The sequence below is a fragment of the Aotus nancymaae genome, unplaced genomic scaffold (assembly GCF_030222135.1).
Source record: "Aotus nancymaae isolate 86718 unplaced genomic scaffold, 86718_ANA_hifiasm-v0.15.2.pri h1tg000051l, whole genome shotgun sequence".
Taxonomy (NCBI): Eukaryota; Metazoa; Chordata; class Mammalia; order Primates; family Aotidae; genus Aotus; species Aotus nancymaae.
Window position 1 is genome coordinate 13,104,576 of NW_026988465.1, and position 15,649 is coordinate 13,120,224.

Sequence of the window (15,649 nt, forward strand, 5' to 3'; positions counted from 1 at the left end):
GACTAGCCTGGGCAACATGGTGAAACCCCCGCCCCCAGGAAATAATTTGAAAAATAAGCCGAGTGTGGAGGCGTGTGCCTGTACTCGGGAGGCTGAGGAAGGAGAATCGTTTGAACCCAGGAGGTCGAGGCTGCGATGAGCGGCGATAGCGCCACTGCACTCCAGCCTGGGCGACAGAATGAGACTCTGACTCAAAAAAAAAAGTAAAAGCTCTCAGGGAGAGACCTTTTCCCTTGGATAAGGCAGGCACACGCTAAGTCCCCTCCCTATCGGGACCTTGGGGACAAACAGGACGGTGCGCATTTCCCTCCTCCGTCCCCATTCGGTCACCTCCACGTGCTGTACACCGGCGGGGTAGGCGGGGGGCGGGGGAGAGGAGGAGACTCAGCCGCCGGTGTGTCCTTAACCAGCCTGCCTTGCAGCCCCTGCCCGGGGCGGAGGCGGCGCCCGGGGCGGGCGGAGCGTGACCGCGGGTCGGCGGGCGGGTTTAAGAGCGCGGCGTGCGCGCCCGGCCCGCGCCAGCTCCCGGCCGCGGCACAGCAGTCCCGGCGCTCGCCCTGCCTCCCCACCACCGCCGCAGCCGCAGCCCGGAGCCGCCGCGCCATGCCTCGCATAGACGCGGACCTCAAGCTCGACTTCAAGGATGTCCTGCTCCGACCTAAGCGGAGCAGCCTCAAGAGCCGCGCCGAGGTGGGGGCCGTTCGGAAGTCGCAGTGGGGCTGGGACTTTTTTTTTTCCGGGTAGGGCGTGGGGCAGGTGGGTGGAAGCGGGTGGCGCGGGGTTACCCGGCCTGCTTTGGTGTTTGAGGCTGGGGCGCCGCGCCCCCGTTCCGCCGTCCCCGCACCTGCTAGGACCTGAGGTGTCTTTAAGGGCGGTGATGCGGCGGCCCGTGAAATTCTCCAGGCGTCGGTCCGGTTGGGTGGCCTAGGGGAAGTTCGCAGTCAAAGTCGACCGCAGAGGGGCAGAGATCCAGAGTCCGATTGGTGTAGAAGGAAGGGAGGTACGAGGGCGCGTAGAGCAAGACCAGGAAACTGGAGCAGGGGGAAGAGAGGACGAGAAAAACAACTGCAGATGCCGGTGCTTTCTGGCAGCGTCTCCTAGCGCTGAGAACTGCTGCTGCTTTCGCATTGGGTCCAGCGGTGGAACTTCGCGAACGCGTCTGAAAAACCAGGAGAACCCAGGGCACGAGTTCAGGGTTTAACTTTCGGAGTTTGGCAGCCTTGCTGGCAGTGGGGCTTGGGGACGCTGCGGTCCCAGCCTAGCCCTGGAGAAGCGGAGAGCTGTGGGGTGGGACAGGTGGGGGCGAACGGGAAGCCTCGGGCGTTTCCCTGGTTTTGCCTCGAGGTACTCAAGGCCTCAAGAACAGCTGGAGACCGGACTGGAAATAGCCTGGGGCTGGGGGAAGGGCCGTCAGCCCGGGAAGGATAAATTAGTTGCCCTGAAAGGCGGAGTGCCCCGGGGTGGTGCGCGCTGGTGACTGGCTTTGCTGAGGGCTGGAGAGGAAGGTGAGGAAACTGACACAGCTGAAGGAGTAAAGACGAGGAGGCTGGGCCAGCCTGCGCAGCTCCGGCCACCCAGCTCCACAAACAAGACCGTAAATTAATTGCCTCAGCAGAGAAGTCCGCTCCCCACTCCAGTGCCAGGCCTAACTGCAGTTCGTGGGGCTGCCAGCTGAGGGCTTGCTTGGACTGGGGAAGCCTCTCCGTTAGCCAATGACTAAACCGAGTCGCCTTCTCTAAGCAGCAGCATTGGCTGGCTGGAACCCGACTGGAGGAGGTGGGGGAGGAATGATGAACGCTTATTGCCCCAGATTGGGTGGCCCTGTGCCTGTCCCTCATGATCTTTCAGGTGCTAAAGAAGGGGCCTCTCTTGGAACAAAAACAGTTTGGAGGGCAGGCGTGGACCTTTGGAAGCATGAGCTGTAGCAAGACCAAGATGAAATATGGGGATTCTGGATAAGCTAATAATTTGGTGGCCTCAATATTCTTTATTAAAAATGTATTTAGAAGAGAGAAACTTATTTTTCAGCAAATTGGATGTTCAAAACAAAGGTATATGTGTTTTCCGAACCAGCAAACATGTCGAGAAGGTAAAATATTGAAGATTAATGTAATAGGGCCAGGCGCAGTGGATCACACCTGTAACCCCAGCACTTTAGGAGGTTGAGATGAAAGGACTGCTTGAGCCCAGGAGTTCAAGACCAGCCTGGGCAACATAGCAAGACCTTGGCTCTACAAAAATTTAAAAAATTAGCCAGGGCAGTTGTGCACACCTGTAGTCCCAGATACTTGGAAGGCTGAGGCAGGAGTGCCGCTTGAGCCCAGGAGTTGGAGATTACAACAAAAATTTAAAAAATGAGGGCACCTGTAGTCCCAAAAAAAGTGGTGGACACCTGTAGTCCCAATTACTTGGAAGGCTGAGGTGGGAGGATGGCTTGAGCCCAGGAGCTGGAGGTCACAATGAGCTATGATGGTGCCACTGCCCTTTAGCCTGAACAACCCTGTTTCTAAAACTAAAATTTATGTAATAGAATTAATTACTCCTTCTCAGGGAATAGCGTATCATTCAACGATGTCATGCAACACTTGGCTTCAGAATTTGGGCAGATTGTAACTACCAGTGTTCCAGTTTGGGATGTCACCTTTGCAATCTTCATGTACACTTTGCAGTGGGAACTCAGTGCCCTTGAGAAGTCTTTTTCCTATTTTCAGCTTTGTGGGAGTTTGCCAGCCACGGGCCTGGAGACTCACGTTAAACAGCATTGCCTTTCCAATCGGTAGCCATAATGGTTTAGCTCCCTGGTGCGTGAGGCTGCTGCCTGGCTGGCCACCCTGTGATCTGACTTTCTATGCCTCAGTGGCGTTGAGGGGTCTAGTTAGGCCTCCCTAATTTCTTCTCCATGTTTTCTCAGTTTGCTTATTGATGCCTGAAATTTTTCTTAGGCAGGTAAAAACTTTTCCTTGTACAATCAGAAACTTAAAATGAATGCATCCTGGCAGAAGTAACTTCTGGAGGCAAATTGGAAACTGAACAGTAGGTGACCGACATTGAGCCTAACAGAGCGGATTTGTGTGGAGCCAGGAAAGAGAACATACACCCTGGGAGTAGAGTCTGGCTGGGGGAGGAGAGTTTTGACAGTTGATGACAGACTTATCCTCCTGACAGTTTTGCTAAGAGCCAGGCCTGGTGATGGATCATCAGGCTGTAAGCAGGAAACTGAGAGTAAGAGTTACCTCCCCCAGAAGCTTCACTATGCCTGCAAGGACATTTCCACCAGCCTCCCATAAATGAACATGAAAGAGATGAATTTGAGGTCACCTCCGAGAGGCAAAGGATACAGGTAGCGGTGGCCCAGGTGGCCGTAGCTTGGATTCTCCAGGGAGGCATTCATCTCTCAAATGTACAGTCCGTGGCACGGAAGAATAAAGCACCACAGGGTCATCCAGGGACATTTGGATAATCTTTTTTCTGAGAAGTGACAAGTTTGTGTATAGAGGCAAGACCTTGGTTTTCATCTGATACTCTGGGGAGCTTGCATTCTCCCTGTTTTCTTCCTTGGAACCCATTTCTGGCTCTAACATTCTACCCTAGTCCTTCAGCTAGTAAGAATTTACTTATTTATTTTGAGACAGTCTCACTCTGTCACCCAGGCTGGAGTGCAGTGGGGTGATAATGACTTGCTGCAACCTCCGCCTGTGGGTTCAAGCCATTCTCCTGCCTCAGGCTCCCGAGAAGCTGGGATTACAGGCGCCCACCACGCCCAGATAGTTTATATCTTTAGTAGAAACAGGGTTTCACCATGTTGGCCAGGCTGGTCTCAAACTCCTGACCTCAGGTGATCCTCCTGCCTCGGCCTCTCAAAGTGCTGGGATTACAGACGTGAGCCACGGTGCCTGGCCGATAATAATTAAAAACTAAAAATAAAATAACCCCCCAAAAAACTTACTAATGCATTGTCAGGCATTGAAGAGAATTGCAGCAAATTACTCATTTTGTTTTAGGACAGGGAAGACGCAATAGATGTTCGGTCTGCTTAAAACTCCATAGCAGTTTTTTTCCCCAGCAGTCCAGTGAGAAGAGTTCTGGTCTAGCTTTCAGCATCTGCTACTGTTTGGTCTGAGGGGGATGAGAACATGGCAGAATGGCTGGGAGGAAGGATACCTGTGTTTTAGTCCAAGCTCTGTCACTGATTACTTTTTTTTTTTTTTAACCTTTGCCTGTATGCCGGTTTCTGGGGGCTGCTATAATAACTGAGCACCACATACTTGGTGGCTTAAGTCACAAGAATTGATTGTCTTAACAGTTCTGGAAGGTAGCAGTCCCAGACCAAGATGTCGGCAGGCCTGATTCTTTCTGAGGGTGGGAGGGAGGATCTGTTTCTTGCCCTCCTCCCAGCTTCTGCTGGTTTGCTGACAGTCTCCCCAATCTCTGCCTTCATCTCCACATGAAGTTCTCCCTATATGTATATCTGTGTCCAAATTTCTCCTTTTTAAAAAACTATTTATTTTTAAGACAGAGTTTTGCTCTTGTTGCCCAGGCTGAAGTGCAATGGCGAGATCTCGGCTCACCGCAACCTCTGCCTCTTGGGTTCAAGTGATTCTCGTGCCTCAGCCTCCCAAGTAGCTGGGATTACAGGCATGCGCCACTACGCCCAGCTAATTTTGTATTTTTGGTAGAGACAGGGTTTCTCCATTTGGTCGGGTTGGTCTTGAACTCCTGATCTCAGGTGATCCACCCGCCTCAGCCTCCCAAAGTGCTGGGATTACAGGTGTGAGCTACTGCGCCCAGCAATTTCTTCTTTCCATAAGAACGTGTAATATTGGACTAGGGCTCATGCTCTTGGCCTCACCTTAACTTGATTGTCTGCAATGACCCTATTTTTAAAATAAGGTCACATTTACAGGTACTGGAGGTTAGGACTTGAACATTTTTTGGGGGGAAGACATAATTCAACCCTTAACAGCCTTGGTAAATTTTGCTTTGGAAAATGAAAGGATTTGACTGGCGTTGTTCTGAGTCATGAATGCATTAGAATCACCTAGGGAAACACTCCAAATAAACACATTGTCTCCAACACAAAGGTGGTGATTCATGAAGTTTGGGGCAGCTGGAGTGTGGAAGCCCAGACTCTGGAATGTTTCTAAATTTAAGTGTCAGTATAGCTAGTAATGAATATAATGATAAAAAGGGATCTGTGCTTTATTTCTGTAATAAAATACCAAAGCAGTATTTAATGCTTCAAGGAAAGCAAGTTCTGCCTGGAAAAGCAGTTGACAATATCAGAATCAAAATATGCTTCCTGGCCAGGCATGGTGGCTTATACCTGTAATCCCAGCACTTTGGGAGGCCAAGGCAGGCGGATCACCTGAGGTCGGGAGTTCGAGACCAGCCTGACAAACATGGAGAAACCCCATCTCTACTGAAATACAAAAATTAGCCAGGCGTGGTGGTGCATGCTTGTAATAACAGCTGCTCGGGAGGCTGAGGCAAGGGAATCCTTTGAACCCAAGAGGTGGAGATTGTGGTGGGCTGAGATTGTGTCATTCCTCTGCCCTACTGTATATGTAAAAGTGCACATTCACTGAGCCAGACTAAACTGTGTATTGATCAAGGATTCAAAAGAATGCAAACTTTTGTCTCTTACCTACTTGTGACCTGGAAGCACCCCCACTTCCTGCTTCTGATTATTCTGCCTTACTGGACCAAACGACTGTACATGTTACACACATTGAGTAGTGTCTCATGTCTCCCTATAATGTATAAAAGCAAGCTCTACCCTGACCACCTTGGGCACCTGTTATCAGGACCTCCTGACGCTGTGTCATGGGCATGTCCTTAACCTTGGCAAAATAAGCTTTCTAAATTGACTGAGACCTGCCTCAGATGTTTTGGGATCACAATCCACAGTCACCGTGGTGTGACAGTTGACTACAGCGTTCAGTAGAGAGACGTGCTGTACAGGTTTGTAGCCTGGGAGCAATAGGCTATACCATATAACTTACGTGTGCAGTGGGCTACACCGTCTAGGCTTTATAAGGACACTCTATGGTGTTCGCACAAAGATGAAATGACTAAGGACAAATTTCTCAGAAAGTATGCACATCATTAGGAGATGCTTGAGTGTGTTTTGAATGGTTAAAACCTAGGAGAAAAAAAGGAAACTCAACTCCTGTTATGGTTTAATAACAAAGCTTAATAGTGTTAACATATTTGATCTAATCTAAGATGCCAGTGATTAAAAGACATTATTTTATGCACCATCACAAATAGGTTGCCAATTAAACCGACTTTCTGAATAACAACAAAAAGGTGAATTTACTTCTATTAATGCCAAGAAAATAAAATGAAAATGAATTATGGTTTTGACACGTTAAAACGAAAAAGGAGGAGGCCGCTAGCCTGAGGTCTTCCCTAAGTAAACAGAAACCGAACTTGGAGGCATTTAAACTGACAAATTAACAAACCAAACACAGTCAAGGACAAAAAGCCTAGCCGCCAGTTGGCTGTATGGTGAGTGACACCGAGGGAACCATCCCATAATATGCAGTCACCTAGCTGGAGCCAAGGAGAAACCTCACTTAGACCGGAGCCCTGTTTTCCGTTCTGGTGCTTCAGCCATGATTCATGAATCAGTGCTTTGCTCAAATAACTGTTTTAATTTATTTTGCCTAAAATTCTTCTAACCCCTAAACCCTAACCCTAACCGTAACCATATGTTTGCATTGATGTCAGTGTTATTAAAAGTGCTGTATTGGCAGGGTCGTGTGGGTAGTGTGGATTTTATATTAACGTTTTTGTACTGAGGCTTTGCATTAGCATTACAGGCGTTTTCTACATGAGCACTGTGGGTGTTGTATTCGTATTTCGGATGTCATATATGCCTTAGGAACGCTCTATTTGTATTATGAGGCGCGGCGTGGACCTCGCCCTGCGGCCACCTGGCCTTGGGTGGGGAGAACCTCGGTGTGCAGGATTCAGAGGCTTTTGGTATCCAGTTTTCCACACGGAGACGTTCTTTTTTTTTTAAAAAATATATATATTTTATTGCATTTTAAGTTTTGGGGTACATGTGAAAAACATGCAAGATTGTTGCATAGGTACATACATGGCAATGTGGTTTGCTGCCTTCCTCCCCATCACCTATATCTGGCATTTCTCCCCACGTTATCCCTCCCCAACTCCCCACTCCCCCGTACCTCCCCTAGTTCCCCGCACAGACCCGTGATGCTCCCCTCCCTGTGTCCATGTGTTCTCATTGTTCAACACCCGTCTATGAGTGAGAACATGTGGTGGTTGATTTTCTGTTCTTGTGTCAGTTTGCTGAGAATGATGGTTTCCAGGTTCATCCATGTCCCTACAAAGGACACGAACTCATCGTTTTTGATGGCTGCATAATATTCCATGGTGTATATGTGCCACATTTTCCCTGTCCAGTCTATCATCGACAGGCATTTGGGTTGGTTCCAAGTCTTTGCTATTGTAAACAGTGCTGCAGTAAACATTCGTGTGCGTGTGTCCTTATAATAGAATGATTTATAATCCTTTGGATATATACCCAGTAATGGGATTACTGGGTCAAATGGGATTTCTATTTCTAGGTCCTTGAGGAATCGCCACACTGTCTTCCACAATGGTTGAACTAATTTACACTCCCACCAACAGTGTAAAAGTGTTCCTATTTCTCCACATCCTCTCCAGCATCTGTTGTCTCCAGATATTTTAATGATCGCAATTCTAACTGGCGTGAGATGGTATCTCAATGTGGTTTTGATTTGCATTTCTCTAATGACCAGTGATGAGCATTTTAGCGTATGTTTGTTGGCCTCATAAATGTTGTCTTTCGAAAAGTGTCTGTTCATATCCTTCGCCCACTTTCTAATGGGTTTGTTTTTTTCTTGTAAATCTGTTTTAGTTCTTTGTAGATTCTGGATATTAGGCCTTTGTCAGATGGGTAGATTGCAAAAATGTTTTCCCATTCTGTTGGTTGCTGGTTCACTCTAATGACTGTTTCTTTTGCTGTGCAGAAGCTCTGGAGTTTGATTAGATCCCATTTGTCTATTTTGGCTTTTGTTGCCAATGCTTTTGGTGTTTTAGTCATGAAGTCCTTGCCTATGCCTATGTCCTGAATGGTTTTGCCTAAATTTTCTTCTAGGGTTTTTATGGTGTTAGGTCTTATGCTTAAGTCTTTAATCTATCTGGAGTTAATTTTAGTGTAAGGTGTCAGGAAGGGGTCCAGTTTCTGCTTTCTGCACACTGCTAGCCAGTTTTCCCAACACCATTTATTAAACAGGGGATCCTTTCCCCATTGCTTGTTTTTGTCAAAGATCAGATGGTTGTAGATGTGTGGTGTTGCCTCCGAGGCCTCTGTTCTGTTCCATTTGTCTATATCTCTCTTTTGGTACCAGTATCATGCTGTTTTGATTACTGTAGCCTTGTAGTATAGTTTGAAGTCAGGTAGTGTGATGCCTCCAGCTTTGTTCTTTTTGCTTAGAATTGACTTGGCTGTGCAGATTCTCTTTTGGTTCCATATGAAGTTTAAGGTGGTTTTTTCCAGTTCTGTGAAGAAGGTCATTGGTAGCTTGATGGGGATAGCATTGAATCTGTAAATTACTTTGGGCAGTATGGCCATTTTCATGATATTGATTCTTCCTAACCATGAGCATGGAATGTTTCTCCATCTGTTAGTGTCCTCTCTTATTTCCTTGAGTAGTGGTTTGTAGTTCTTTTTGAAGAGGTCCTTTACGTTCCTTGTTAGTTGTATTCCTAGGTATTTTATTCTCTTTGTAGCAATTGGGAATGGCAGTTCTTGATTTGGCTGTCTTTAAGTCTGTTATTAGTGTATAGGAATGCTTGTGATTTTTGCACATTGATTTTGTATCCTGAGACTTTGCTCAAGTTGCTTATCAGTTTAAGGAGATTTGGGGCTGAGACAGTGGGGTTTTCTAAATATACAATCATGTCATCTGCAAATAGACAATTTGACTTCCTCCTTTCCTAATTGCATACCCTTTATTTCTTTTTCTTGCCTGATAGCTCTGACTAGAACTTCCAATACTATATTGAATAGGAGTGGTGAGAGAGGGCATCCTTGTCTAGTGCCAGATTTCAAAGGGAATGCTTCCAGTTTTTGCCCATTCAGTATGATATTGGCTGTGGGTTTGTCGTAAATAGCTTTTACTCTTTTGAGATACGTTCCATCAATACCTAGTTTATTGAGGGTTTTTAGCATAAAGGACTGTTGAATTTTGTCAAAGGCCTTCTCTGCATCTATTGAGATAATCATGTGGTTTTTGTCTTTGCTTCTGTTTATGTAGTGAATTACGTTTATAGACTGGGATGAAGCCTACTTGATCATGGTGGATAAGCTTTTTTTTTTTTTTTTTTTTTTTTAGAGAGAGAGAATAGGAAGGAGAAAAAAGGAAGAGAAAGAGAGAGAGAGAATGGGGAGGAGGGAGAAGGAAAAGAAAGAGGGAGAGAGAATGGGAGTATTGCTTTCTTGCCCAGGCTAGAATGCAATTTAGTAATGGGTATTGAAAACCTCTTTTATACTGATAATTATACTTAATGATGTAATCAGGAAGGAGTAAGGGAAGAAGATAACAAACAAACAGCCAACCAATATTTAATTTAAACCTATGGAATGCTATGCGATTACTGAGGACTGATTTACTTCCAATTATATAGTCACCTTTGGAATAGGTGTGAGGTGGTAATGTATGTTTTGTGTATTTGAAGTGGAGAGTACTATAAATATTTATTAAGTTTACTTGTTCCGGGTCTGAGTTCAAGTTCTGAATATCCTTGTTAATTTTCTATCTCGTTGATCTATAGAATCGTTAGCTCTTCTTGTTGCATTGATCCTTTTGCCATTATGTAATGTCATTCCTTGCCTCTTTTGATCTTTGTTGCTTTAAAGTCTACTTTATCAGAGGTGAGAATTGTATCTGCTGCTTTTTGTTTATTAGTTTATTTTTACTCTCTGTTCAATTGGTAAATCTTCCTCCTTCTCTCTGAGTCTTTGTGTATTGTTTCATGTAAGATGGGCCCGGATGCAGCATACCGATGGGTTTTGGCTTTTTATCCAATTAAAATATATGTAAGTTTAATACCAGCATTTGATGCTAGCTGGCTGTTTTGCCCATTAGTTGATGTGAATTTTTTATTGTGTTAAAGTTCTTTGCTTTTTGATATATTTTTGGAAAGGCTGATATTGGTTGTTCCTTTATATGTATAGTGCTTCTTTCAGAAGCTCTTGTAAAGCAGGCCTAGTGGTGGTGAACTCTCTAAGTACTTGTTTGTTCGCAAAAGATTTAATTTTTCCTTCGCACATAAAGCTTAGTTTGGCTGGATAGGAAATTCTGGGTTGAAAGTTCTTTTCTTTAAGGATGTTAAATATTGGTCCCCACTCTTTTCTGGCTTGTAGGGTTTCTGCTGAGAGATCTGCTGTAAGTCTGATAGGTTTCCCTTTATGGGTAACCTGAACTTTCTCTCTAGCTGCCCTTAGTATTTTCTCCTTCATTTCAACCCTAATAAATCTGGCAATTATGTGCCTTGGGGTTGGTCTTCTTGAAGAATATCTTTGTGGTGTTCTCTGTATTACCTGGAGTTGAATATTACCCTGCCTTGCCAGGTTGGGAAAATTTTCCTGAATGATATCCTGAAGAGTATTTTCCAACTTGGATTCATTCTCTTCATCACATTCAGGTACACCTATCAAACGTAAATTAGGTCTTTTCACATAGTCCCATATTTCCTGGAGACTTTGCTCATTCCTTTTCATCCTTTTTTCTGCATTCTTGTCTTCTCGTTTCATTTCACTGAGCTGGTCCTCGACTTCTGATATCCTTCCTTCCGCTTGATCAATTCGACTGTTTAAACTTGTGCATGCTTTGCGAAGTTCTCGTGTTGTGTTTTTCAGCTCCATCAATTCACTTATATTCTTCTCTAAATTGTCCATTCTCATTAACATTTCGTTAAACCTTTTTTCAAGGTTCTTAGTTTCTTTGCATTGGGTTAGAATAAGTTCTTTTAATTCACAGAAGTTTCTTATCACCCACGTTTGGAAACCTGCTTCTGTTATTGGAATACCGGTGTAATCTATTAAGCCTTGTTCCGTTACTGATGAGGAATTGCAATCCCCTGTAGAGGGAGAGGCATTCTGATTTTGAGTATTCTCTACCTTTTTACGCTGGTTTCTTCCCTTCATTATATATTTGTCCGTCTGTCGTCTTTATAATTACCGACTTTCTAACTGGGTCTCTGACGTCCAACTTGTTGATTCCCTGCGCCGAAATCTGAGCAATCCACTGAGCCGGCCAAAAGAGCGGTGTTAAGATTGATGGTGCTTTTCTGCCCGGGAATATCCGGACTCTGCACCAAGAACTGGCGTGCTAAGGCACCAGCAAAACCGCCACGCCGGCCACAAGAGTCGCCCTGGCGACCCGTGGAGCTCCTCCACTGGGAATCTCGTGGTCCGTGAGCAACTAATATTCGTCTGAAAGTGTGGCGTCCTCTCGTTCTTTGCGCTTTCACTGGGAGGTACGTGCCCGAGCTGCTAATCATCAGCCATCTTGGATCTCTCTATAATTTCTCTTTTTCGGTGGATAAGCTTTTTGATGTGCTGTTGCAATCGGTTTGCCACTATTTTATTGAAGATTTTTGCATCTATGTTCATCATGGATATTGGCCTGAAGTTTTCTTTTCTTGTTGAGTCTCTGCCGGGTTTTGGTATCAGGATGATGTTGGTCTCGTAAAATGATTTGGAAAGCATTCCTTCTTTTTGGATTGTTTGGAATAGTTTCAGAAGGAGTGGTACCAGCTCCTCTTTGTATGTCTGGTAGAACTTGGCTGTGAACCCATGTGAACCTGGGCTTTTTTTCGTTGGTAGGCTATTAATTGCTGCCTCAACTTTAGCCCTTGTTATTGGTCTATTCAGGGTTTCAACTTCTTCCGGGTTTAGGCTAGGGAGGCTGCAAGTGTCCAGGAATTTATCCAGTTCTTCCAGGTTTACTAGTTTATGTGCATAGAGTTGTTTGTAATAATCTCTGATGGTGGTTTGTGTTCCTGTGGAATCTGTGGTGATATCCCCTTTATCGTTTTTTATTGCATCTATTTGATGATTCTTTCTTTTCTTTTTTTAATTAATCTGGCTAGTGGTCTATTTTGTTGATCTTTTCAAAAAACCACTTCCTGGTTTTACTGATTTTTTTTTTTTTTTTGAAGGGTTTTTTGTGTCTCTGTCTCCTTCAGTTCTGCTCTGATCTTAGTTATTTCTTGTCTTCTGCTAGCTTTTGAGTTTTTTTGATCTTGCTCCTCTAGCTCTTTCAATTTTGATGCTACAGTGTTGATTTTAGCTCTTTCCTTTCTTCTCATGTGAGCACTTATTGCTATATATTTTCCTCTAGACACTGCTTTAAATGTGTCCCAGGGATTCTGGTATGTTGTGTCTTCGTTCTCATTGGTTTCAAAGAACATCTTTATATCTGCCTTCATTTCATTATTTATCCAGTCAACATTTAAGAGCCAGTTCAGTTTCCATGAAGCTGTGTGGTTCTTAGTTTCTGAATCCTGAGTTCTAACTTGATTGCACTGTGGTCTGAGAGACTGTTATGATTTCCGTTCTTTTGCATTTGCTGAGGAGTGATTTACTTCCAATTATGTGGTCAGTTTTAGAGTAGGTGTGATGTGGTGCTCAGAAGAATATATATTCTGTGGATTTGGGATGGAGAGTTCTGTAAATGTCTATTAGGTTTGCTTGGTCCAGGTCTGAGTTCAAGTCTTAGATATTCTTGTTAATTTTCTGTCTCGTTGATCTGTCTGATATTGACAGTGGAGTGTTAAAGTCTCCCACTATTATTGTGTGGGAGTCTAAGTCTCTTTGTCGGTCATTAAGAACTTGCCTTATGTATCTGGGTGCTCGTGTATTGAGTGCGTATATATTTAGGATCGTTAGCTCTTCTTGTTGCACTGATCCTTTTACCATTATGTAATGTCTTTCTTTGTCTCTTTTGATCTTTGTTGGTTTAAAGTCTATTTTATCCGAGACTAGGATTGCAACTCCTGCTTTTTTTTGCTCTCCATTTGCTTGGTAAATCTTCCTCCATCCCTTTATTTTGATCCTTTATGTATCCTTGCACGTGAGATGGGTTTCCTGGATACAGCACACTGATGGGTTTTGGCTTTTTATCCAATTTGCCAGTCTGTGTCTTTTGATTGGGGCATTTAGCCCATTTACATTTAGGGTTAATATTATATTTGTATGAATTTGATTGTGCCATTTTGATGCTAGCTGGTTGTTTTGCCTGTTATTTGATGCAGTTTCTTCATTGTGTCGATGCTTTTTACCATTTGGTTTGTTTTTGGAGTGCTGGTACTGGTGGTTCCTTTCTATGTTTAGTGCTGCTTTCAAGTTCTTGTAAAGCTGGTGATGGTAATGAAATCTCTGAGTAGTTGCTTGTTCGTAAAGGATTTTATTTCTCCTTCACTTGTGAAACTTAGTTTGGCTGGATATGAAATTCTAGGTCGAAAGTATTTTTCTTTAAGGATGTTGAATATTGGCCCTCACCCTCTCCTGGCTTGTAGGGTTTCTGCAGAGAGATTCACTGCGAGTCTGATGGGCTTCCCTTTGTGGGTAACCCGACTTTTCTCTCTGGCTGCCCTTAGCATTTTCTCCTTCATTTCAACCCTGGTGAATCTGACGATTATGTGCCTTGGAGTTGTTCTTCTTGAGGAATATCTTTGTGGTGTTCTCTGTATTTCCTGGGCTTGAATATTGGCCTTCCTTGCTAGGTTGGGGAAATTTTCCTGGATAATATCCTGAAGAGTATTTTCCAGCTTCGATTCATTGTCTCCGTCACATTCAGGTACACCTATCAAACGTAGATTAGGTCTTTTCACATAATCCCATATTGCTTGGAGGCTTTGTTCGTTTCTTTTTTTCTCTAATCTTGCCTTCTCATTTTATTTCTTTGATTTGATCTTCGATTTCTGATATCTTTTCTTCTGCTTGATCAATTTGGCTATTGAAACTTGTGTATGCTTTGTGAAGTTCTTGTGTTTTTCAGCTCCATCAATTCATTTATATTCCTCTCTAAGCTGTTTATTCTCGTTAGCATTTCATCAAACCTTTTTTCAAGGTTCTTAGTTTCTTTGCATTGGGTTAGAACATGTTCTTGTAGCTCAGAGAATTTTGTTATTACCCACCTTCTGAAGCCTGTTTCTCTCAATTCATCAGCGTCATTCTCCATCCAGCCTTGTTCCCTTGCTGGTGAGGAGTTGTGATCCCTTGGAGGAGGAGAGGCAGTCTGGTTTTGGGTGTTTTCATCCTTTTTGTGCTGGTTTCTTCCCATCTTTGTGGATTTATTTACCTGTGGTTTTTATAGTTGGTGACTTTCAGATGGGGTCTGAGTGGATGTCCAGTTTGTTGATGATGAAGTTATTTCTTTCTGTTTCTTAGTTTTCCTTCTAACAGTCAGACCCCTCTGCTGTAGGACTGCTGGAGGTCCACTCCAGGCCCTGCTTGCCTGGGGATCACTTGCAGTGGCTGCAGAACAGTAAGGTGTGCTGTCAGTTTCTTCTTCTGCTATCTTTGTCCCAGAAGGATACCCGCCAGATGTCAGTCTGAGCTCTCCTTTATGAGGTGACTCTTTGGATATATGGGCATCAGGGAGCTGCTTGAGGAGACAGTCTGTCCTTTATAGGAGCTCAGGTGCTGAGCTGTGAGCTCCGTTCCGTTCAGTGCTGCTGGGCAGGTATGTTTAAGTCTGCTGCAGCAGAACTCATAGCCGCCATTTTTTCCAGATGCTGTATCACGGACAGGTAGGGCTTTATTTATAAATTTCTGTCATGCTGCTGCCTTTTTTCAGGGCTGCCTTGCCCATTGAGGAGGCAGCCTAGTCACAGTCTGCCAGTAGAGGTGTTGCTGAGCTGCTGTGGTCTCTGCCTAGCTTCCATGTGAACTTCCCTGCAGTCCTGTTTATAGGGGTGTAGTTAGAACTGCCTTGACAGTGGCAGCCCTCCTCTGTAATGGTGGACTCTGTAATGGCTGGCCTCCTCGGCAATGGTGGGCCACCTCGATAATGGTGGACGCCCCTCCCCCACAGAGCTGGACTGTCCTGGGTTCAGCTGTGCTTGCTGTGAAACTCTCAATCCAGAGCATTTCAGATTGCTGGATTTTGTGGGGGTGGGACTGGCCAAGCCTGATCACCTGGCTTCCTGTCTCAGACCCCTTGTTTTTGTTTTTTTGTTTTTTTTTTTTGCAGTTGAATGGGTGACTCTGTCGCTCAGCCGTTCCAGTCACCAGTTGAAAAGGTGCCCGGATTTGTGTGAGATTTTGTGCAGAGACCCGCTGCGGCGGCTGAAACAGCCATGGTGGAGGCTTGTGGCCCTTTTCCGCCCAAGAATCTCCTGGCCTGGCTCCATTTCAGTACCCTTTTTATCAGTTGAACGGGTGACTGTCTCCCAGGTGTTCCAGTCACCTGTTGAAAAGGCGCCCAGGATCTGTGTGATTTCCCATGCGGCGACCCACTGTGCTGGCTGAAACAGTTGCTCTGGAGATTCGTGGTGCTTTTTCGCCTGGGAATCTCCTGGCCTGGCTCCCTGTTTCAGTCCCCTTTTTATCAGGTGAAGGGGTGAGTCTGTCTCCCAGGCG

At 44.8% G+C, this 15,649-nt stretch overlaps 1 protein-coding gene across 2 annotated transcripts in view; it reads left to right on the forward strand.

Moving 5' to 3' along the window:
- The first annotated feature begins 584 nt into the window (after positions 1-584).
- The window catches only part of GMPR (guanosine monophosphate reductase), a 65,982-nt gene continuing 50,917 nt past the window's right edge, over positions 585-15,649 (forward strand). For both annotated transcript variants that reach the window (XM_012476587.3, XM_021665334.2), the window contains exon 1: positions 585-690. In XM_012476587.3, coding sequence (XP_012332010.2) covers positions 604-690 — 87 coding nt within the window. In that variant the 5' untranslated portion in view covers positions 585-603. The remainder of the gene's footprint in view (positions 691-15,649) is intronic.